The sequence below is a fragment of the Sebastes umbrosus genome, chromosome 10, assembly GCF_015220745.1.
Source record: "Sebastes umbrosus isolate fSebUmb1 chromosome 10, fSebUmb1.pri, whole genome shotgun sequence".
Classification (NCBI taxonomy): Eukaryota; Metazoa; Chordata; class Actinopteri; order Perciformes; family Sebastidae; genus Sebastes; species Sebastes umbrosus.
In genome coordinates, this window is record NC_051278.1 from 32,717,405 (window position 1) to 32,741,815 (window position 24,411).

Below are 24,411 nucleotides of genomic sequence, written 5' to 3' on the forward strand. Positions count from 1 at the left end.
ACTGGCTCTCATGGAAGAGGGAGGTTATTTCTGACTGTAGGCTATCCAAACTGACTTGACATAATCTTAAATCACTTTTTATATTATACAGTAGTGTACAATATTTAGATGGCAAATACAGATATGTCTAACTTCCTGATGTGAGTTTTCTGTTTAAAGGGACTGTTTGTAACTTCTTACAGGTATAAATCATTGCTGGTCGGTGTCCCATGCGCGCTCGCGTGTGTCTACGCTGTTCAGACTCAGACTCCAACACAAACTACAGTGAAGCACCAAAACCTCTTGGTTGTATCTAGTGAAGCCCGTCTGTTAAACAGTGTTGGCCGCGGTCGGAGGACGCGGGGGAGACCGTAGCTTTGGTCTCCAGGACCGGAGTCTCTCCTGTACTCTGCTCCTCTGCCTGCCTTCACTCACACACCGTGCTCGTTCTCGCTCTTTCGCTCCACTCTCACGTGCATGCGCGCACACTCCACACTGCAGAAGAGTTAGTAGCTCTGAGAATCAAGCGAGCGGCCACAGGTGTCGCTGTTAACAAGCAATTTCTGATTCTTACAAACAGTCCCTTTAAAGGTGGATATTGCTTTCCTTCAGGAAACTCACCTGAATATATCTGACCATTCACGTTTGCATACTAGATGGGTCGGTGAAGTTTATCATTCAAAATTTCAGTGTAAGTCAAGAGGAGCAGCAGTCCTTATTAGTAAGCATGTGCCTTTTATTTCTTCCCAGATTGATGCACATCCTATGGGCCAATATGTCATTGTTACACGCAAATTATACAACACCCAGTTATCTTAGCTAGTGTTTATGCCCCTAATTGGGACAACGCTGCTTTCTTCACTAAATTCTTCTTCCGATTACCTGTATCGGAAGCGCTGCAAAAATGATACCAACCTCTAAAGCTGCCCTATCAATTCAGCTGTTTCTTGATACCTTTGGGATGGTTGATGTTTGGCGTGCTCTAAATCCCACTGCTTGCAAGTATTCCTTCTTTTCAGCTGTCCACAAAACATTAATTTTTAATGGATAATAATCTTCTTCCTCTGGTGCAGGAATGTGACTATCATGTGATTGTAATCTCTGATCATGCTCCCCTTAATGGGACTGTTTGTAAGATTCAGAAATGCTTGTTAACAGCGACACCTGTGGCCGTTAAGTCAACGAAAGTCAGCGTCGGGCTCGCGCTTGCTCGCTCTACATAGACATGAACGAGCATCGCTCAACACAGTGAGGCGACACACGTCAGCTAAAACCACAATATCACTCTATAGTTCAGCTGCTTGGCAGTAATGTTAGCTGACCAGACGAAGGTCTCTCCATGAATCAATGCTGATCCTAGTGTTTGCAAATTTCCCCACTGCGGAACTAATAAAGGAATATCTTATCCTTCCTGCTTCAGTCTCCCGACTGCGCCCGCAGGGAGACACCGGCACCCGGTCGGAGACAATAACGTTTCTCTCTGCGGAGCCCCGTCACTTCACAAGACACGAGAAACCTCTGTTGGTCTGGAGGAGCTGCAGCAGTTATTTCTGCACAAACGTCCACTGTACATTCACTAGATATTCTCAGAGCTAAACTAACTCTTCTGCAGTTTGGAGTGTGCGCGCATGAACGTGAGGTGGAGCGAGAACGAGCGCGGTGATGTCGAGTGAGGGCAAGCAGAGGAGCATGAGCACAGCAGAGGCTACGGTCTCCCCCTGTCTCTTTCCGACCGCGGCCAACACTGTTTAACAGACGGGCTTCACTAGATACAAACCAAGAGGTTTTGGTGCTTTGCGTGTAGTTTGTGTTGGAGTCTGATGGTACGTGTCCACAGGGAGTCTGAACAGCGTAGCCACACACGAGCGCATATGCATATGCGAGCCGCGCATATGCGGAGTAGAGCGCATGGGAACCCGACAGTGGTTGATTTAGATGTGTAAAAAGTTACAAACAGTCCCTTTTAAACTGAAGCTTAATCTACCAACCTCAAAAACACTTACAGACCATGGCGACCTCAACACAACTTTTACTTTCATATAAAAAAAAATTCAGATTTGCATCTCATCGCGGATTGATCTTTTTCTAGAAATTAATCAAACAACCTAACATGTCATCATCAACAGTATGGAAGCACTTTAGGCATATTTGAGGGGCAGAATTATTTCTTATAACGCACAGTTATGGAAAAACCATCAATTTCCGTGCTATATGAATTGATGACTAAGATTGGTAACCTTGATACACAATTGGCAAATCCCCATCAGACTGATGGCATTAAAGAATGTTTTACTCCTCCAAAAGAATTTGATCTACTAAACACACAAAAAACTGAGAACCTCCTGATTAGATCTCATCATACATACTACGAGCATGGCGGAAAAACAGGGAGGATCCTTGCACACCAACTTCGTTAAAAAAGCAGCAAGTCAGTCAATTCCCTGAGATCCGGGATGAGTCTGAATGGGTCTGTTATAGATCCACTCTGACATTAACTCCCGCTTTATGAGGTGTTATCGTAGCTAGCATACATCTGAATTGTTGAGAGATGATAACTTAATTAAATAATTTCTTCAAAGTGTTGAGATCCCCTCATAATAGGACCCTGTGACAAGCGTGCCGGCAGTTAGTCTCCATTTTTCAATTGGAGAGATTGAAGATGGCCCATCAGGATTATGGCCAATTGTGAAAATCCCACTGGCCCCGACGGGTATCCCAACGGAATTCCTTGTCATCAATTTGCTCCAGTTTTAAACTCTGTATATAACGACTCCCTGGTTCAGCTTGTCACTGCCTGAAACAATTACGATGGCAAGCTTACCATATCACTTATTCTGAAAAAGTCAAAAATCAACAGGAATGTGGTTTCCTATCTAGTCCTATTTCCTTGTTCAATGTGGACAGCACAATCCTTGCAAAAATGATTGCTCGCCGTCTTGAAAACAGTCCTCCCAACCATAATCTCACCCTGACCAGACGGGCTTTGTAAAAATCAACAGTCCTCCTTCAACATTCAGGCGCTTTTATGATTCAGTTATGATCCCTCTCCACCCGACGAACCGGAAGTGTGATATCTCTAGATGCGAAAAGGCTTCTGATCGGTTGGAGTGGAGCTATTTTATGTTGTACCCTTGAGAGATTTGGATTCGGGCCAAATTTCCTTATCGTGGATTAAAATTCAACATAGTTCACCAATGGCAGAGTTGCGCATAATAATAATATATTCACCTCCTTTTCTACTAACACGAGGGACGATACAGGGTGGTCCTCTGTCCCCCCTTCTTTTTGTGATCATGATTGAGCCGTTAGTCTATAGCTTTGCATAGCAGATATTATATAAGATATTACAGGTATTACAAGGGCAGGAACACTCGAACATGTTATTGGAACATAACATCTCGCTATACGCAGACGATATGCTACTCTATCTGTCAGGACCCATCCCTCTTCTCTTCTGTACCTCTTAGTCTCTTGAGTGAATTTGGCAAAGTTTCTAGCTATAAAGTAAATACACAAAAAGTGAATTGATGCCTATACATTGGCAGCAAGAGTCTCCCTGTTTATTCGTACAGTGCCGTTTAAAATGTGCATGGACAAAATGAAATATCTTGATGTGTGGGTACATACAATTTTAAAGACCTCTTCTCAGCCAATTCCCTCCTTTCCTGTCCTCTCTCAAGGAGGATGTTGATCGTTGGGATCTGCTACCCTTATCTCTGGCAGGTAGAATTAACGATACTAAAGATGAACTTATTGCCCAAGCTTCTTTATATGTTTCAGTCTATACCAGTCTTCTTAACTAAAACATTTCTTCATTTTCCCTGGATATATTACATTTGGAGTAAGAAGAATCCAGTATATGCAAAGCTATACTACAGAGACCTCGGCCAGCAGGGAGGCTTTAGTATGCCAAACTTTCAGTCTATTACTGGGCAGCAAATATCAAATTTATTTCCTATTGGACAGAAAGAACTGAAGTAACAGCTGAGCCTGTCTGTCTAATTCTAGAGAGGAATTATGACCAAAGACAGTACGGACTTTTGGAGTGATGAGCCAATGAAGTCACTGGATCTTAAACGGCGATTGCTGTCGGAAAGTGCAGGAGATTTGAGATGGTAGCGAGGGGTCATTCCCAGAATTGTTTTGTAGAATAGGAGCAGCCAGTGTTGTAGCCACCTGGTGTGAAGGGATGGCCAATCCACCAATCTATAAAGATCACAATGGTGGGTGGTGAAGGGTGACATGTGGCAAAACGGATTGCTGAGGTGTGGAGTGTGTCCAGTTTTCTGAGGGTGGTCTTTAGAAAATGGACACACTCCACATGTTAGTGCCCTAGAGATAGGATGTACTGTCCTAGACCCCTAATATATGTATCATTATTTATTTATGTGTTTTATTTTTAATTTTTTTATTTGAACTATTTTTATTTAATTTTATTTGTATATTTGTGTGTATTTATTATTATATTTATTATTATTATTATTATTATTTATTTTTTATTTTTTTGTACACTTGTTTTCCTTTGAATTGAGTGCCCTCTGGGCATTGTCATGGGTGGGGGTAGGTGAGATATCTATCAGTCCCAACATGTTTTGTGCAGGTGATTGTCAGAGTTGTATAACAAAATTCAGAAATAAACTAAATAATTAAATAATTAAAACAACTTACCCGAAATCTAAAGTACTGCACTTATTGCTTCCTGCTTTTTGTCTTCAGATCATGGTAAACTACGGTTGGTACAGTCATAAAGCTCTGGGTAGCCAGCAAAAGTCAACCACAATGAGACAAAAACACTAATGATGTCGGGCGCTTTTTCTGCTAAGCAACGCAAAAGCAGCGTGCAAATGCTTCAATCCATTGAAAGCAATTACAGAAAGCCGCCCCAGGCAGCTAAACGTACTCTGTCTGATCGGGGCCTGAAACATTTAGCTATTTTGAATCAGTTCACTGATTCTGGGTCAGTTTTAGGATGAATTTGGCGATGGGTTCAAGTGTTTTTGACTCCAAAGGAACGGCAGTGATTATTATTAGTATATAGGGATGCACCGATACCGATACCAGTATCGGGTATCGGGTCCGATACGTGCTCATGTACTCGTACTCGTACTCTGCAAAACGGCTCTGATACAACGGCACCAATACCACTTTATGGTGGTAAGCCCGACCCCGCTGGGCCGGGATCCCACCTCAGCCGGCGCGCACCGGCCCTCAACTTTCATTACGCCACAGGGTTTTGCTTGCACCCTCTGACTCATGCGTGCGTTAGACTCCTTGGTCCGTGTTTCAAGACGGGTCAGGTGGGTTGCAGACATCGCCGCAGACCTGGAGCCTTTTACGTGGGCCGAGCCCTGATCTGGTGGCACGACGTGGTCGGGGCGCACTGAGGACAGTCCGCCCCGGTCAACAGTCGCACCAGGAGCAGGGGGCCGTCGGTCTGCGGCGATGTCCGGGCGGGGAGCGCTGTAAAGCTCGCGGCCGCGAGCACCTTCGAACCGAGTTTCAAAGCCGACCTAGAGCCTGTCGCAGCGCAACCGCCTCGTATGCGGGACTCCCCAGCTGCCGTGTGTCGCTCACACCCTCCAGCTGGCGTTAACAAGGGTCTTTTGGCACAGAGAAGTACTCGTATAGGTTCCTTTGTATCGGCGAGTACCCAAATGTAAGTACTTGTACTTGTACTCGGTCTGAAAAAAAGTGGTATCGGTGCATCCCCAATTATTATGGATATTGTAGTTAGGGTTGAAAAGATGGGTAAATTTCCTGGAAATTTGCCAAGGAAAGTTAAGCTTGGAAAGTTTGGAAATGTTGCACAATTTCAATATAAAAATCATAAATTTTTTAACGGGAACTTATTAGGGAGAAAATACACATAACAAAACAATACTAGGTCTTATGGCCCTCCTGAGAAAAAACATTTCGGCCGCTTGTACCCGCTATCTAGTTCTTTTGGTCATGACCCAGCCCTCAATGACCATATGTGAGAGTAGGAAGGAAGATTACTGTATGAATTTGACAAATTAATGGATTTTTGTCTTCAAAGAACGTTCTGTCCATGACAAGAGCTTAGTCTTAAGAGGGATAATCGATTGATGATTGATTGATATTTCCATTTCTGTTATAAGGGTTTACAATGTCTGCTGGTGTGGTAAACTGGTCCATCTGCATATGACATGGTATATATAGACTGAGCAAATAAACCATATATTTCTATTTATTCCTGTTATTTCCCATTAATCCTATAAATTCCTGTTAATTCCCATGGGAAGTTTTCCACCTTGAATATTCACAGACGTTTACAACCTACTTGTAGTAGTTGGAGTACTTAGAGCTATTCAACAAAACTAACTGAAAAACACACGATTTCTACTACATTTGACTACATTTGGATGTCTGCAGGACACGATGTGTTCGCATATCGATGAAGCGTTAGTCATGATCCAGCTAACAGTGTTAATAACTCTGTACTTGTGTAGTTTTGGGCTGAAGTACTTGTTGCTTTGACAACAGGTCCGGATACATTTTAAGCCATATTTGGGAGAGCTGAAAAATAGAGGTAATTGCAGAGTCGTTTTACCTTTTCGAAGATGCCAGAGTCGTTGCTTTTCATCTTGGACTTGAAGCTGGAGGAGGGTTTGAAGTCAGGGAGCTCAGCGGTGTCTCTGCTGATGTCACCAGGACACCTGGCGGCTGGTCTGGTCTGGACCCATACTGGACAGGTCAGCTCAGGTCCGTCAGACCCTGCAGAGGAAAACACACACTTTGACACAAACACATTCTGTTTTACATCACTGCATGTGATGTCACAGCTCACGGGATCTGAGCTCACCGATTCGCTGTCGGAGGCGGAGGAGAGGCGGGACTTGCGGTTGCTCTGCCGCCTTAGCTGGCTGCTGATGTCGGAGGTCTGGCTGGTCACGGTGGAGCGGCGCGTGACATGAAGCTGCTGCTGGCCGAGCGGAGGTCGCGAGGATGAACGCAGAGCAGCATGCCGAGGACATGGGAATGTACTAGCTAACGCTATCCTGCACAGAGACAGAGAGATCATAATACCATTAGACAAGGTGGGCAGGTGTCCCATGTCCCTCAGCTAACAGGGGCCCCTGATAGAGAAACCAAAGTGAAACCCAGGGTCTCCGCCATGGCAAGCCGGACGCAAGCATCAGGGATATGTTTTAATGTATTTTCATGATGATTACTAAATGAAAATGTATAAGTAGCAACTCCTTTAAGGAATAAACTCGTGCGTCGGTTGTGTGTGGTCGAGAGAGAGAGCGTAGCAGTGCAGTATGTGTACAGTTTATTTGTCGATGAATAAATGCTACAACTCCTCAAGACCCAAGCCTAGTTCCTGTGTCTTGCTTGCCACTTGCTGATTAAAGTGAAGGGGGTTAGCCCTGAAGTTAGCAACAACTTTGGCTCAGGCGAACTTAAAGGTGTTACTGATAAGATTTTTATGTAGACGAATCATTTTTAAAACATAATACATCCACAGAGCTTTTAGAAAGGTGCCATATAAAATAATGGCTTTTCCCTTAAAAAACGAATATATCGTATTGTGATGTCATGAGAGGGTGTGTCACAGAGGGGAGATACATTCCCTCCCGGTGGCTGCAGCAAGGACTACAACCCATCATGGCGTCCACTCAAAGACTACAGAACCCATAGTCAGCGGGGCAGTCAGGACAAAGATTGCTGCCCAGCTGAATCATGTGAGCTGATTGCCCCCGTGAGGGAGCTGTGGGGGAGGGCAACAGAGTAGGTGAAGTAGAGGAAAAGTCGGATGTGAAAGGAGGAGAGAAGCCGGTCTTTTGTTTGTGTTGCACAAAAGACCTTGAATGAGAGTTTTGTTTAGAATGCGCTTTTGTTTTGTTTACCGGCTGACTGTGAGAATCTAAGTTTGAAAGCAAAGCCTGTCTGTCTTCATTTCCTGCACCCACACCTTTAAAGCTCCAAGAGAAAAGCTCCCAACCTCTCAAGACATCACAATATTATAAAGAAAATAATTCAAATCAAAGCTTACACATAAGGTAACATACTAAATTCCCGAAAAAACTATAATTTTGATGATCCTAGTAATATGCAAAGGAGAAATGAACAATATAATGTAGGACAAAACACTTAAAGGGACTGTTTGTAACTTTTTACAGGTATAAATCTACCGGGTCGGGATCCCATGCACTCTCGCATATGCACGCTCGCGTGTGGCTACACTGTTCAGACCGCTCCTCTGTTTGTCTTCATTCACACATCGCGCGCGTTCTCGCTCCAAATCATGTTCATGCGCGCTCACTCCACACTGCAGTTTAGCTCTGAGAATATCTAGTGAATGTACGGTGGACGTTTGTGCAGATTCAACTGCTGCAGCTCCTCCAGACCAACAGAGGTTTCCAGTGTCTTGTTTCCTGAAGTGTCGGGGCTCCGGAGCGAGTAACGTTATCGCCTCCGACCGGGGACCGGTGTCTCCCTGCGGGCGCGCTCGGAGACGATAACGTTTCTCTTCCTGCTTCAGCCCCGCTGCGGAGCCCCGGAGGCTGAAGCAGCGGGGCTGAAGCAGGAAAAGCCAACACTAGGATCAGCATTGATTTATGGAGAGACCTTGGTCTGGTCAGCTAACATTACTGCCAAGCAGCTGAAATATAGAGTGATATTGTGCTTTTAGCTGACGTGTGTCGCCTCACTGTTTTGAGCGATGCGCGTTCATGTCTATTTAGAGGGAGCAAGCGCGAGCCCGACGCTGACTTTCGTTGACTTAACGGCCACAGATGTCGCTGTTAACAAGCAATTCTGAAAGTTACAAATAGTCCCTTTAAGATGTTTGGTATAATATAATTTTCTTCCACCGATTTCCTGATAGAGAAACAAACAACACTGTTTTCACTATGTGTTTTCTTGAACTGTAAAAATAAGTCGAAGGCTGAAAATACAAGATATTTCTTGTGATGGACATCTACATCTGCTATAGAGGGGTTTACTCTTACAAATGTTTAGAGAGGCTTTCTCTCCTAAGCCGGTGGTGTGCTCTGGCCAGTTAAATGGCCAATTTACAGAAAGCTTTACTTTGCAAGCTATAGTTTGGCAAATGATGGGTTTGCTGAATGTTGACAGTTATTTCAGTTCAATCTTTTTGTCAATTTGAGTTTCTTTACAGAAAAGATGACACATGAAAAGAAAAAAACACAAATACACAATAATATTAATATGAATAATAACACAAGATTACTATTGTTTCATATGTATACTGTATATATATACTGTATATACACAACAATTGTAATTGTAATGGTATACTTAACCCAATTAAAAGCAGTAAAATAGTTTCCAAACTGAAAATGCATATTTACAGTAAACATTGTACAAAATTGTACATTAATTAGAGTACTAATTAATGTACTATTTGATGTCACAGTATGACATTTAACGTTTGAATTAAAGGCAGCAAACAGGACAAATGTTAACTTATTTAACTCAATGACTTATTTTCATTTTAGTTTGAATTCACAGTTAGATCTTCTGAAAGACAATTTATTCTATTATCTTCATGGTCAGCGCTCTACTTTTCTACATCATCATGTTACATGATGTTGACAGACACCATCCGTTATATAAAGTGTGTCTCTCCAGTCCAGTTAACATTCAGGTTAATTGAGCAGCGGTTAGTTCAGATGGGGCGTCAGAGAGCTTACAGTGCTGCCGGGGCTTTCTCTGATTGGATCAATTCACTGAGCTGCAGTCACGTTAGCTGCAGTCATTGGATAAAGTAATTGGAAGCTGAGCATCAAAATGTGCAGATTTAAACAGCAACAGGTTCCTGTTTCAGAGTCAAGGTCACAATAATGCAGCTTACAACAAGCTGGATTCAACGGCTGCAATGTGTTGCTTTAGCAAAGCTCTTCTTAAGATTTCACAATGGAAATAGAAGGTTAGTCTAGGGTTAGCACTACTGGAATATCAGCAGAATATACAATGGACTGACACATCAAGCCCGGAACACACCAGGAACGTCACGAGCGCGTGGCGGCTTGCGTTACCTGTTGTTTTTATTTCGGCGTCTGTGTTAACAGGTTAGAGCAGCCACACTGCCCGCGTGAGACACGTGTCTCCAGCACGTCACACGCGTGTCTCAGCTCTTCTAGAGAATAGAGGCCTTGCCTATTTTGACGTGTGCCGCGCGCTTTTTACAGCAACAGTGAAGGTGATCTATTGACAGTATATTGACATCATACCAGCAAGATTACTACTATTACTTACTACTTACTATTACTATTACTTTATCTGTAGAATATGTTATGGAGATGAAAAAAAATACTTATTTTTAAATCAACACTTCCTGCTTTCATTTAAAATTAAAAATCCCTCAAGCGTTTTTTCTGTGGACAGAATTCCTTCATTTGTTAACACAAGGCTTTTATTCTGAAATATGTGCCGGACGGTGTTGTAAAACATGCAGTGACTTGGAGAGCTCCACGAATGAATATAGTACGGAGTTTTAATAGTCGATTTATTACTATTATTTACTAATTACCTTTCTCTGTCTAAAATAAATATAAATGATATTTATAATGAAATGAAATGGCTATTAAAAGGCAAACTCTATGTAGAAAGAAAGGGCTGACAAGCAGCAGAAACGCAGCTGGTGTGAACACCCGACGCGTGAATCACGCAGCCAACACTCCATGCAGCCGCCACGTGCTCATGACGTTCCCTGTGTGTTCCGTGCGTCACAGTTTAAACCTCTTCAATGTAACCACTGAGTAGACTGCAGAGGGCCCTACTCATTGTTTAGAGCCCAGCTGCTCCGTAGTGGTTCAATAATGATCGAGGCTCACTGACTTTTCTGGACTGGAAAACAAATTCAACATCCAAGTTCCAACAGTGTTCTCCCCTGTCATGCAACACTGTGAGGACATTGACTAAATGGAGGTTTGAATCATTTCGTTCTTCTTCTTTGAGACCAAAACTATTTCACATGTTAATAATACATCTGGTGTCTGAATTATATTGTTTTTATCTCTGTTAAAATAGTTATTATTGAAGGAAAGAAGTTCAACCATGTGTGTGTGTGGGTTACCTGTATTTTGGGTGTGTGATGGCATAAATGATGGGGTTGTGGATGGCCGAGGCCTTGGCGATGACAGCGGGCACAGAGTTCATGTAGGGAGTCAACATGTCTGCGTACCTGCAGCAAACACAGCAATAACAGAGTGAGGAACCAGAAGAAACTTTGCTCATGGACACTTCAGCAGCATATAGGGGGAGGAGAGTCAAATTCCTATCCAATAAATCTGTGATTCTCAACCAGTGGGACAGAGACATGGACCACACATCCATTCTGAGTGCAACTTGAGAATGTGTGGATCAACTTCATCCAAAAAACTCTTCTGAAGTGAAACCAATTTATGGCCCATTGTTTTTATTTTAGGGCTGTCAAAGTTATCGCAATAAGAAATTTGCTACACCACCATTTTCTTTAACGCATTCACGTAAATTGTGATTTTTAGCATGTCATACCTGCTTGTCACGAAGGAGGTTAAATAACGCTGCAAACTTACACTAAATTTTGGCGAGGAAAAACTGTCATGGCCATTTTCAAAGGGTCCCTTGACCTCTGACCTCCAGATATATGAATGAAAATGGGTTCTATGGGTACCCACGAGTCTCCCCTTTACAGACATGCCCACTTTATGATAATCACATGCAGTTTGGGGCAAGTCATAGTCAAGTCAGCACACTGACACACTGACAGCTGTTGTTGCCTGTTGGGCTGCAGTTTGCCATGTTATGATTTGAGCATATTGTTTTATGCTAAATGCAGTACCTGTGAGGGTTTCTGGACAATATCTGTCATTGTTTTGTGTTAATTGATTTCCAATAATAAATATAGACATACATGTGCATAAAGCAGCATATTTGCCCACTCCCATGTTGATAAGAGGATTAAATACTTGACAAATCTCCCTTTAAGGTACATTTTGAACAGATAAAAAATGTGCCATGAATTTGCAATTAATCTCGATTAACTATGGACAATCGTGCGATAATCCCAATTAAATATTTTAGTCGACTGACACCCCTATTTTATTTCAAATACAATTTCCCGCTGCAGAGTGAGTGGGTGTCTGCTGCTGTTGTGTTTTACCGGCGAAAGCAGTGAGAGCGACGGTGGAGTACGGCGACCAGGAGACGACGTAGAGCAGGATGACGATCAGAGCGATTCTTCGCCATCTTCCACTCGTTCTGCATCCGTTGGAAATTCTTCACCGAGTCTCGAGTGCTGCCGTGACTGTGAATGCTGCCGTTAATCTTACCCACAGCCCTGAAACACACACACACACACACAAACATGTAGTACTATACCTGTGAGGACAATGTGTTGACGTTGACGTGATGTGTTGATATGCCTTTGTGCATGGTTTACCTGAATGCTGTTTGTTTTTTATTCTACTTAAGATGTTTTCCCCTTGCATGTTGATTACCTGGGTTTCTGTGTGGTAGGTTGTGGTTTGCTCTTAAAGGTCCCATATTATGCTCATTTTCAGGATCATACTTGTATTTTGTGTTTCTACTAGAACATGTTTACATGCTGTAATGCTCTTTATTGCATGGATTGAAGTGTGTTTTTATTAGAGGTGCATAAACTGAACTGACCCTTGGACAGCCATACCTCCAACCACAGCAACTAATCACAGGGTGAGCAACAGGTGTAGCGATGCCACATTCAGTCATTAGTATTGCTGATCTTGGGTGGTACCATCCTTTGTTATTTCATTTGTAATAAATCTGATCTTAATTGAGCTTTAGACTTGTGTCTGGTTTTTAACTCTGCTCTGCTTTATAGACAAAAAGATGAATCGATTAACTTGGAAAATGTATTGATTATAAAAATGATTGTTAGTTGCAGCCCTAAAAGATACTGAATGTTAAGATTGCAATAGCAAGAACAGTTTTAATTTGTGCATTAAATATTTTGAAATCTCTAAAATATTCTTTGATTAAAATTCACAAAGCAGATAAAAGATATTATACGAAGAAAAGAAAAAACATTATGACTTTATTAGTTGTCTATTGCCAGGGCAAGGAATTGGTTTGTCCTGATGGTGGCGCTAGAGGAAGGTCAATTAGAAAAGAATTATGTGGGAACCATACATTTCATGGGATCCTGCTGAAAGATATTCAGACATTAGTTTGCTCTGCAACTTGGGCTGAAATATTCTGTTTAAACTAAAATACTCCTTTAACAAATTCAGTTATTTTTAGCCTTAAAATTACAACAAACACACAGCAACGAACAAACAGATAAAAAATAAAATACACTAACAACACTAAAAACACACACACACACACACACAGAGACTGACTGGTTGGTGGAGCGGATGGCGCGGAAGATGAAGACGTAGCAGTAGATGATGATGAAGAGTGGCAGGAAGAAGACGAAGATGAAGAGCAGCATGGTGTACGCTCGCACCGACGGGGTGAAGGTCATGTAGTCCCAGGTGCAGGAAGTCAGCAGGCCCTCTGGGACATAGGCACCTGACGGGCGAGAGACATGGACACAGACAGACTTTTAACACCCAATCATGCTGTTTCAGGCGGAGGGGGAGGCCCCACTATAATGCGGTATAAACCATTTTCTTTGTTAAATAATAGACACTCATTTCATTGTCAGAGCAACATGTTTCCCTTTTTCACGAGTTTCCTCAAACGTATTCAACAGCACCCCTCTGTGTTGTAAAAAATTATTAATTTAACCCCGAGACCTGCGATCCTGACCGACTTTCCTGTCTTTCAGAGGCTGTAGCAGGTTCTGTTTAAGATCTAGAGTAAAGGTACAGATATCATTGCATGCTAAATAACGCTCCAAAGTTACGCAAAATTTTGGCGAGGAAACTGGCATGGCCCTTTTCAAAGGGGTCCCTTGACCTCTGACCTCAAGATATGTGAATGGAAATGGGTTTTATGGGTACCCACGAGTCTCCCCTTTACAAACATGCCCACTTTATGATAATCACATGAAAGATTTGGGCAAAAAACATGCAGTTTTTGAATGCAGTACAAGGGTGTTATTTTCGCCTAAAATGGTGTATTTGAATATTTCTGCTTACTGGGGTCCCTAAACAGTCTCAAATTACATAAATTGGGTATCAGTGTAAAGCTGAGACTCTTGTGGATCCAATGAGCCCAACTGTCTTCATGTGTGATGATATTAGTCCCCATAGGAGACATTTCATTGTAGAGAGATTTTTTGAAACTTGACCTCCCTGTATAAAATTACCTGTGGTGAGCTCTAGGATAATCACAGCCTCATGAAACTTTACAGCCACAAACTAGAGACCTAGAGCATTCAGAGGATGGATGGATCAAACTAGAGACCTAGAGCATTCAGAGGATGGTACATCAAACTAGAGACCTAGAGCATTCAGAGGATGGATGGATCAAACTAGAGACCTAGAGCATTCAGAGGATGGTACATCAAACTAGAGACCTAGAGCATTCAGAGGATGGATGGATCAAACTAGAGACCTAGAGCATTCAGAGGATGGATGGATCAAACTAGAGACCTAGAGCATTCAGAGGATGGATGATCAAACTAGAGACCTAGAGCATTCAGAGGATGGATGGATTAAACTAGAGACCTAGAGCATTCAGAGGATGGATGGATGGATCAAACTAGAGACCTAGAGCATTCAGAGGATGGATGGATCAGACTAGAGACCTAGAGCATTCAGAGGATTGATGGCTTTCTCTTTTAACGTACACTTTTATGTTCTTTTATTCGTTTTTATCTTATGCACTTTGTGCTCTTTTATCTTGTTTTTACATATGTAAAGCATTTTAAATTGCCTTTGTGTATGAAATGTGGTATATAAATAAACTTGCCTTGCCTTGCCTTCCTAGCTAGATTGACAATAAGGGGGTTTCTGAGCAGCTTCCAGGACAGAAGTGCTCGCCTTCCAAACACTGAAAAAATGCAATTCTTGCAGAAATCTCCACGTCAAAAGCTTTGGGTCCCAAATCACAGCATGGCTTTTTCTATGGTGTTCCTCAAGGTCTTGGTGTCTTAATGTGGGATTTTGGAGGGATTATTCTTCATTCTTATCAATTCTCAAGTGGTAAAAAATGGTTAAATTTAGCACCAAATTTGTGTAACAAATGGTATCAAACCAATAATGACTGCAACAACTTATGAGACATAATAGAGCATGGGGATGACCATCATATACTTCTATCATAATGTATTACGCTCTTATACACTTTCACAACCTCTTTTAATTCATTCATTCATTCATTCATGTAAATTTCTTGACCCACAGTGCTGAGCTGCATCGCAAATTAGTCTTCAGGTTCCCAGCTTTCAGATGATGTACACTAATTCTATGTGACATCTACTGTTGATCTGCTATCTCCCCCTAAAGACCCCCTGGACCCCCCTAAAAAGGACAAAATCGGGTCTAGTGTGGGTCTCAGAGGGTTAATAATATGTGGTTTGTTGTTTAACACAACAATAGAGCCACATTATCTTGCTTTATGCTTTATTTCTTTAGATGACCTGTCTCACTCTACTGCTGCTTAAATGAGCCCTTAGTTTCTGACTTAATTCAACTGGCCCCCTTAAAACAACAGCTGGCCCCATTCTGGCTCCAGTCTGGCCCCGGCGCACTGACACTGCTCTTCAGCTTTCTGTTTGGACAAGATAAAAACGTATCCAGGGGAAAAATGTGAAATGATACTGAACATTAACAAAGTACCAGACTCCATTCAAATGAAAGCCTGTTTACCGGCTGCTTCTATTCACCTCCAGTAGCTCCAGACCTGAACTCATAAACTCATAAAGTCCTAAATCAGCTTCCATAAAGAGGTCAGAGGCAGAACAAATATTTTCTTTCATTTCATCTCTCCTCATGAGGACATGCTGTCCTCATAAGTATAAAAAAAAACACAGATACATACATCACATACTGCAAAAAACAACCTGTACATTTCTGACACACTGAAACATTTTCCACCTGGAAAGTCTTTCCATTATACGGAGGAAGAGTTACGAGCTTTTCTGTTTCCATACGTTATAATTTACATAAAAATGTGTGGGTGTGTGTGTGTGTGCGACAATGAAAACCAGGTGAGAGGAAGAAGAAAATCATGGAGAGAGAGAGTGAGTGTGTGGGTGTGTACTTGTTTTCATGACAAATAAGGACAATTCTATGATAACACACCTTTGATATTAGGACGCTCGGAAAAATGAGGACATTTCTGGTGTCCTCATTTTTACGAGCTCACCACAGTGTTCTAGCGCCTCCGTAACATTAAAATCAGGTCCGACCAAAACATAGCCTTAGACAAAATCTCAACAGATGGATGTATTCGTAGAAGCGTAGCTCGGAAATACTTTGATTCCCAGGTCTCTAGGACCTTGGGAAAGGCACGTCCCCATTTGTCACGTTTTTTTCAAAAGTACTGATATTGTCTATAAACTTGTGTGTGTGTGTGTGTGTGTGTGTGTGTGTGTGTGTGCGTGTGAACTTGAACTGATAATAAATGGGATTTGGAAGGTAAATGAACAATAAGTTTGATATGATAGTAAAAGCTTTGAGGCAGAACAGAGCAGATTTATGTGCAGCAGATAAAAACAGAGCGATATATCGAACAGTAGAGAAAAGTAGAGTTACACCTCAGACGGGATGGTTTGTCTGTGTGTGTGTGTGTGTGTGCGTGTGTATGTGTGTGTGTCCTCACTCCAGCCGAAGAACGGCGGCAGACTCCAGCCCAGGGAGTAGGTCCAGGCCGCAATGAGGATGAGGAGGGCCCGTTTCCGCGACAACACGCCGATGGAGGTCAGAGGTCGTGTGATGACGAAGTAGCGATCGAGTGCGATCACCGTCAGCGTGATCATGGAGCAGATCCCGAAGAGAGCGCCACAGAATGCGTACAGCTCGCAGCCTGAAGACAGACAGATGAAGATTATTATTCTAATTGAATAATGTTTATTGGTGTCAGTTATCTATCTATCTATCTATCTATCTATCTATCTATCTATCTATAATACTTAGCCTACTAATACTAATATGATTTTTTGCATGCATGAGCTTGTGTTAAGTGTGTATTTGTGTTTTTAAAGTAAGAACGAAACATAGATGCCTTCTCCAAACCTCATTAAACTGTCATAGATATAATCCGACCTTGACATGCTGTTTTTTACGACGGTGTTTAAGGGCCACATTGAGGGAAAAAAAAAAATCGGAAATATCGAGAATAAAGTCATAATTTTTCGAGAAAAAAGTTGTAATTTAATGAGAATAAAGTCATACTATTTCAAGAAAAAAAAAGTGGTAATATTAGGAGAATAAAGTAAATTTCCTCCTCCACTAAAGAATCAGTTTTCCCATCAGGTCCGTGTGCTTCTTTCTTCACAATAAACTCAGTTTCTTGCACAATCTTTTCCAGCTCCTGATACTGATGATAATGTGCTGCTGATGAGCCAAAAGATAAAGTATTATTTGTGAAACCTAAACTAAAGTAGAACTTCACAAGATGCTCCACGTTCCTCATCTTCACACAGGCTCTATTTCCCCTCTAAAATAACACCTCAAATTACTGCTTTATAATATTATAACTTTATTCTCATAATATTATGACTTTATTCTCATAATATTATGACGTCTTTTCTCGTAAACTTCTGACTTTATTCTCATAATACTGGGTACTGGAATGGTGTTTTTTTTAACAACTTAGACATTTAAACGGGTGGCGTTAACAGGATATGCTTGTTCTACTAAAAAATATTATCACATAATTGACCAATATCAGCAATTATTTAATAATTAATTATCTGCAGTTCTGTGTTTAAAACTCAAACTTATATTCATCCTGAAATACTAGGATACTAACTAATCATGCTCTAAATTTTGGGACTATTGTACATTTCCCATTATGCTTTGATGGATGCATACAGTACACTGCTGCCTTGAATTCAATGAGCTGTAGGCTACAACGTTTTTGGACTATATTTGTTTACATTTAGTCAAATTGTCTCCATTAAAGTATGCTGAATCAGCAATTAGAAGCTCCTGTTTGCAGTGTACCTTTGGATGTAAAGACAACTATCACTGGACTACTTTGATACCGAAGAAAACTTAAAAACATGAAGATTCTCAGGCAAGTCCTTCAACCTTTTTTCTTCTATGATTTCTAAGCAGATTTGTGGACGTTTATTCTGGATAATGATGCCTGAAAGAGCAAACCTTCTTCACAGCTTTGCCTCAAATAAGAAAACTAATGCTGTGGGATCTTTAGAAACCTCTCTGTGATACTTAATACATCATTACTATTATTGTTGAAACTCATTCTGAATGAATCGTTTCGGGTATTAGTTTATTTTCACGGTTTACTGAAACGTCGTCAGTGTGTGTGTGTGTGTGTGTGTGTGTGTGTGTGTGTGTGGTGTGTGTGCAGTCGGGTACCTTTCTCTCCAAAGATCCATCTCTTGTGCATGCTGGTGGTGAAGAAGATGGGTGCCTGGGTGACGCACATCAGCAGGTCTGTGATCGCCAAGTTAATGATGAACATGTTGGCCGGCGTCCGCAGGCTGCGACTCCTGCACACACACGCACGCACGCACGCACGCACGCACGCACGCACGCACGCACGCACACACACACACACACACACACGCACACACAGTTAGTGGAGTCAATTAATCAATTAGTCTATTGACAGAAAATAGGAAAACATTCTTATGGCTGAAGTAATTTTTCATGTAAAACATTTCATGGGTCCAGATTTGCTGCAAACACAAGACTTCCAACCAGGACACCGGTGTTTGTGTCCCATGTGCAACTAAAAGTAACGTTGACTTATTTTGTCACATCAGTCTTTAGTCACATGACTCGCAGGTATCGTCAGTCCGGTGAGTCACTTGAGTCGTTTAGTATCGTCAGCACTGTGAGTCACTGGTCACGTGAGTCACTGGTCACGTGAGTCACTAATCACGTGAGTCACTGGTCACGTGAGTCACTAGTCTAATGAGTCACATGAGTCACTAGTCACGTGAGCCTCGAGTCAGTGAAGTTAACGTCAACCAAAACCGTTTCCTAACCCTAAACCAAAGAACCTATATTGCCAAGAAGTGGAGCCAATAAAATGTCCGCTTATAAAGTTCCGTACAAAAGTAGAACCATCCATCCATCCATCCATCTTCAACCTCGTATCCGGGGTCGGGTCTCGGGGCAACAGCTCCAGCAGGAGACCCCAAACTTCCCTTTCCCGGGCCACATTAACCAGCTCTGACTGGGGGATCCCGAGGCGTTCCCAGGCCAGTGTGGAGATATAATCTCTCCACTTAGTCCTGGGTCTTCCCCATGGCCTCCTCCCAACTGGTCGTGCCTGGAACACCTCCCTAGGGAGGTGCCCAGTTAGCCTTAGTTAACTACTTACTCATTTTTAATTTTTAATTTTTTTAATTTGTGTATTTATTTGTGTATATGCTGTATGTATATGTGTATGTATATGTATATGTATATGTATATATGCATGTATGTATATGTATGTATATAAATATACACATTTTTTTGTATTAACCTCTCCTCTCTTCATGTATCCACCCTATAGACCCCACCCCAAGGCACATGCTCGTATGCACGCTCACGCGCACACACACACACACACACACACAGAAATGTGCTAACTGGCCTGTCTTCACTATTCTTGTTGTCCTCTTGTTGTTGTGTTAATGTATTGTCAATTGTCTTGCAATAAATAAATAAATTAATTAATTAAAAAAATACATTTAAAAAAAGTAGATAATTTTCTAGAAAACGTTTTAAAAAACTCTATTGGGTAGCCATCTTGGCCTGGCTTCTTACCACTTTGCATTGCTGTTATCGCATTCATAATTTCCGTATGTTGTAGTGGGAGTTTGGTCCCAGCCCTGTACTTTGAGTTAATAGAGGGAGCGCGGAGATTGTTGAAGAAGTGTTCCATATCAGTCATTTGTTATTTCTGATGTATAAAGATTTGAGTAAAGAGTTGAATGTCTCATTAATTTCATCTGGGTCAATAGTTAATTCACCATTTGATTTTCTTATCTGGGGGATTTGTTGAGCAGCCGAACGGCACTTAAGTTGGTGTGCTAAAAGACGGCCGGCTTTCTCACCATGCTCAAAGACATATCCACGGGATTTTAACAAGAGTCGTTCTGTTCTTCCAGTTGATAACAAATTGTATTCAGTTTGGAGGTTAAACTTTCTTTTATAGAGTTCAGGGGATGGGGAAACAGAGTATTGAACATCTACTGTATTTATTGATTTGATAAGCTGATCTGGTTTATGTCTTTGTATTTTATGAATTTTTGCTGAGTATGACATAATCTCCCCTCTAATTACAACTTTCAGTGTTTCCCAGAGCAGTGATGGAGATATATCATCTTTTTTATTGGATTCTATAAAGTTATCAATTTTTTCCGATATCAGTTCACAAAAGCATTATCAGCCAGTAACGTTTTGTCTAATTTCCAAGGAGGGCGTTCCAAGTTGTTCGTAAGAAATGCGAGATCAAGTAGCACAGGAGCGTGATCTGATTCAAATATAGTTGAGTATTCAGCTTTTGTTACAAAGGGAAGAAGGGTTCTATCAATAAAGAAGTCATCTACTCTACTGTATGAGTGGTGCACTGGAGAGAAGAAGGAGAGAGATTGACTTAGTGGAAATAAAGAGCGCCAAGGGTCAACACTGCCTATCTGATCCATAAAGACTGATATTGACTGGGCGTTTTTGAAGGGTTTGTTGATTTTGGGTTAGAGCATTTATTGCACAATTCAGATCACCCCCAAATATCAATTGTTGGGAGTTTAAATCATCTGGTATTAATGAGATAACCTTCCTTATAAATGAATCATCGTCACAATTTGGGGCATATACATTAACCAAAAAGACGGGTTTGTGGAAAAGAAGCCCAGATACCATAACAAAGCGTCCCTGTGGATCCGAAATAACAGTGGTGGCATTGAACTGAATTTTTGTATGTATCAGTATAGCTGTACCACGTGTTTTGGAGTTAAAGTTTGAGTGAAAAAAAAACAAAAAAACATACAAGTTGCAAAAATCTAGGGGTGTACCTTCCCATTACCCTGTCCCACATCCCCAATACACACATAACTAACAATAGGTCTATACTTGTTCCTTACTCTGAGGCAAGCTGCAGCCTAAACACTATAAACAAACGACTTCTGGTAGTACAGCCTCTTAATCCAAGAAGGCTCCCAGTGATTTAGAATATAGGAAATGCTTAAACGCATGTTACACTCAAGAAAAGGAGAAAACCAAAGGAGTATCTGTGAGCCAGTTGACGTCAATATATGTATAACACATATGACAGCAATAGTAATAATAACACTATTTTTTAAAGTAGACAATAAATAATAATAATAAACTATGGATAAATGTTTATAACTTAGCCCAGCAATAACATCAATGAGAGTATCCATACCTTGATGCCTAGGGCTGCTCTACTCTTTGCAGATCTTCTGATCGTAAAACTTCTGAGCTTCATCAGATGAGTTGAAGGTGAGCACGTCGTTCCTGTACATCACGTGCAGCCGGGCGGCATATAGCTGGAGGAACCGTACGTTCTTTTGGTACAAGGCTTGTTTTATATCGTTAAATGCAGCTCGCCTTTTAGCGAGTGCTGCGCTGAGGTCTTGATAGATTCTTATAACGACGCCTTGGTACTTCTGCTCGTGGTTCCTGGCCCAGCGCAACGCAGCCTCCTTCTGTTGGAACTTAGAAAAGCAAACCAGGAACGGGTGAGGAGGTTTTCCTAGGCCGGATCTGAAGGTCGGGGTCCGGTGGGCTCTCTCCAGTTCAGGTGGCGCTGGGAAAACATCGCGACCCATCACCTGCCACAGTACCTCCGACATGAACTCCAGCGGGTTTTTACCGTCCTCACTACCCTCGGGAATGTTCAGCATACGGAGATTGGCTCTCCGAGACCGGTTATCCAGGTCCTCAAGTCAGTCCAATAGTGCTTGGTTTTGGGTTTGGAGCGTTCGGATGGTGGACTCCGATGCCGTTAGGCGTTCAAAGTTGTCGCCGGCTACAGACTCCACGGAGGTAAGGCTGCTTTGGAAAGAGTTCATTGTTGTCTGTGGTGAGTCTAGCGAGGCTTGTAGCGGTTTAATGGAGTCTTGAATCAGGAAAGAAACATCTTCCCTAAGTGAGGTCCTCTGCTTTGCAAATTCTGCGGTCAGTAGCTCCATATGCTCAGTAGTTGTGCTCTCTTCGGGTATAGTCGGAGCGTTGTGAGCCGCAAATGGTGCTAGCCTCGCTGCTGCGCTCGTTGCGGCATGTGTAGCTAGAGTTTGCGCGCTGCTAGCAGGTTTGGAGCTTTTAGAGTTGCTCATTTTTCGGTGAAGACACTGACTTAAAAGGAACTAAAGCGTTTTTGTTAAAATTGCGAGGTAAAGGCTTGGTAAAGCAAAAAAGTAGTACGGTAGACTGGGAGCCTTCTCACATGCGTCCTTTCCCTACATCTACAACCGGAAGTGTATGCATATTTATAATATTTGTACTGTTCAACACAGTACAGATGGTAGAGACATTAAATATGACAGTAGAATAGAAATCATTTTGTGTTACTTTTGTACAGCACTTTGTAGGCGGACGTTTTACTGGCATCTGGTAGTCGCTTTCAGTCCAAAATGGCGGAGGTGATGGGACGCTCTGAGGTTCATGAGGTCTGTTTCAGAGGATGAGCAAGAGCCCGCATGGAAAGATCACTTAGTGCTGCTTCGGTTCTAAAATTATCATTTAATCAATGAAGCACACATCATGGACACAGAGGCCTGATTTTAATGACCGATCGATACCTGTCCCATAAATGGTCCAATCAATAAGTGGGTTGAAGTCATCTTAAGTGTTCAGTGTTCTTCAAAAGACTCCAGAGAACTCTGTGTTTCTTAAGAAAGACACTTTCTGTGCAGTGCTGGAAGATAAAAGACGTGAGCGTGTGTGGTCGATAAAAGCCAGGCAGCCGTGGCTCATTACAGACGGACACAGACGTGCTGGAGATTAAACCGTCCTCAGTCTGAAAACCTCTGCAGCTTTAAAAGACACCCACACCAGTGTTTCCTCCACAGGCGAAGCTTTCAGGGGACAAACAAAAACTCTGTCCAATTATTTCCACCTCAAACACACACAATCTGTTAGTCCTTCAAAGACTCTGTGGCTCATTATTGCTTTTATTTCCACACCAAGAAGGAATAAAACACAATCCTCTCAGTTTGTGCAGACTGACTGTCAGCCTCTCAAAGAACAAAACAGCATTTTAAAACATCTCATGGGATTGCAGAGAAACTACTGAAGAATCATCACTTTACATCACAAGGATGTATTATATTGTACGCTTACTGTTTAGAATATACAAGAATAAAACACTGATGGATCACTCAGCCAACACGGCCAAACTACTGCACATGCACTATACACACTCTCACATACCCATTAGGGATGTCCATAATGAACCGTTTAACCGTTAACCGACATTAAGCATTTTAACCGATTAGCGCTATCTGTTAAAACGGTTAAAAGAAATGTTAATAATTAACTCAAAAGCTGAGCGGCTCAGAGGAGCGGCTCATCTCTTTAAGGAGAAAAGCTGGTCCACCTTAACAGCCCACCTTAAAAGGCGGAGCTGGAGTTGCAGGATACAGGAAGTCGGCTCCGGTTGTAGGAGTTGTAGTTTCGTAGCATTTATTCACCGACTAATAAACTGTCCACACACTGCTACACCTACGTTCACAGCTAGAACACCACCAACAACCTCACACTCACCACCAACACACACACACATGGTCTGTTGGAAACTCACTAAAGTTAATCAGACTACGTGTGCGGCGGCGAGCAAGAAGCCTCCGGCAATGCTAGAGCTGCTAACGTAGCACAAATACACACACTGTTTGTTGGACACTCACTAAAGTTCCGCCGGGCAGACACACAGCTGACAACCTGCTAAACTAAACTAAATGTGCGGTGGAGACTTTTACTGGGAAAGTGGCTGCATGTCCGCGACACTACACGCAGCATCGTAGCTGCTAAGTTAACGCTCCCGGACGGTGAACTGGAGACTCCCGTCAACCAACATCTGTTGTGCTCCTGCAGCTGGTACACATAATCAGTTAACGAGGGTCGGTTATCGGAAGACATTTTTTCAAAATTAGCATCCCTAATACCCATACATTATACTACTGTCCATACTCTATATACTATTAGCATTACTTGTACTTACACCTGAAAAAATATATCTTATACTTATTACGGCTGTCAAAATTAACGGGATAATAACGCGTTAACGCAAACTTGTTTTAACACCACTAATTTCTTTAACGCATTAATGCAACTTGCGATTTTTAATTTATCTCTTAAAAATCCGATGGGCTGCCATCGGGGCCGG

At 42.0% G+C, this 24,411-nt stretch overlaps 1 protein-coding gene across 1 annotated transcript in view; it reads right to left on the reverse strand.

The window, feature by feature from the left end:
- opn4a (opsin 4a (melanopsin)) overlaps positions 1 to 24,411 on the reverse strand; it is a 78,709-nt gene that overhangs the window by 5,425 nt on the left and 48,873 nt on the right. The window contains 8 exon segments of the mRNA XM_037783337.1: positions 6,551 to 6,714; positions 6,803 to 6,998; positions 11,045 to 11,152; positions 12,112 to 12,188; positions 12,190 to 12,289; positions 13,332 to 13,503; positions 16,705 to 16,908; positions 18,429 to 18,562. Of these exon segments, the coding sequence (XP_037639265.1) occupies positions 6,694 to 6,714; positions 6,803 to 6,998; positions 11,045 to 11,152; positions 12,112 to 12,188; positions 12,190 to 12,289; positions 13,332 to 13,503; positions 16,705 to 16,908; positions 18,429 to 18,562 (1,012 nt within the window). The 3' untranslated portion in view covers positions 6,551 to 6,693.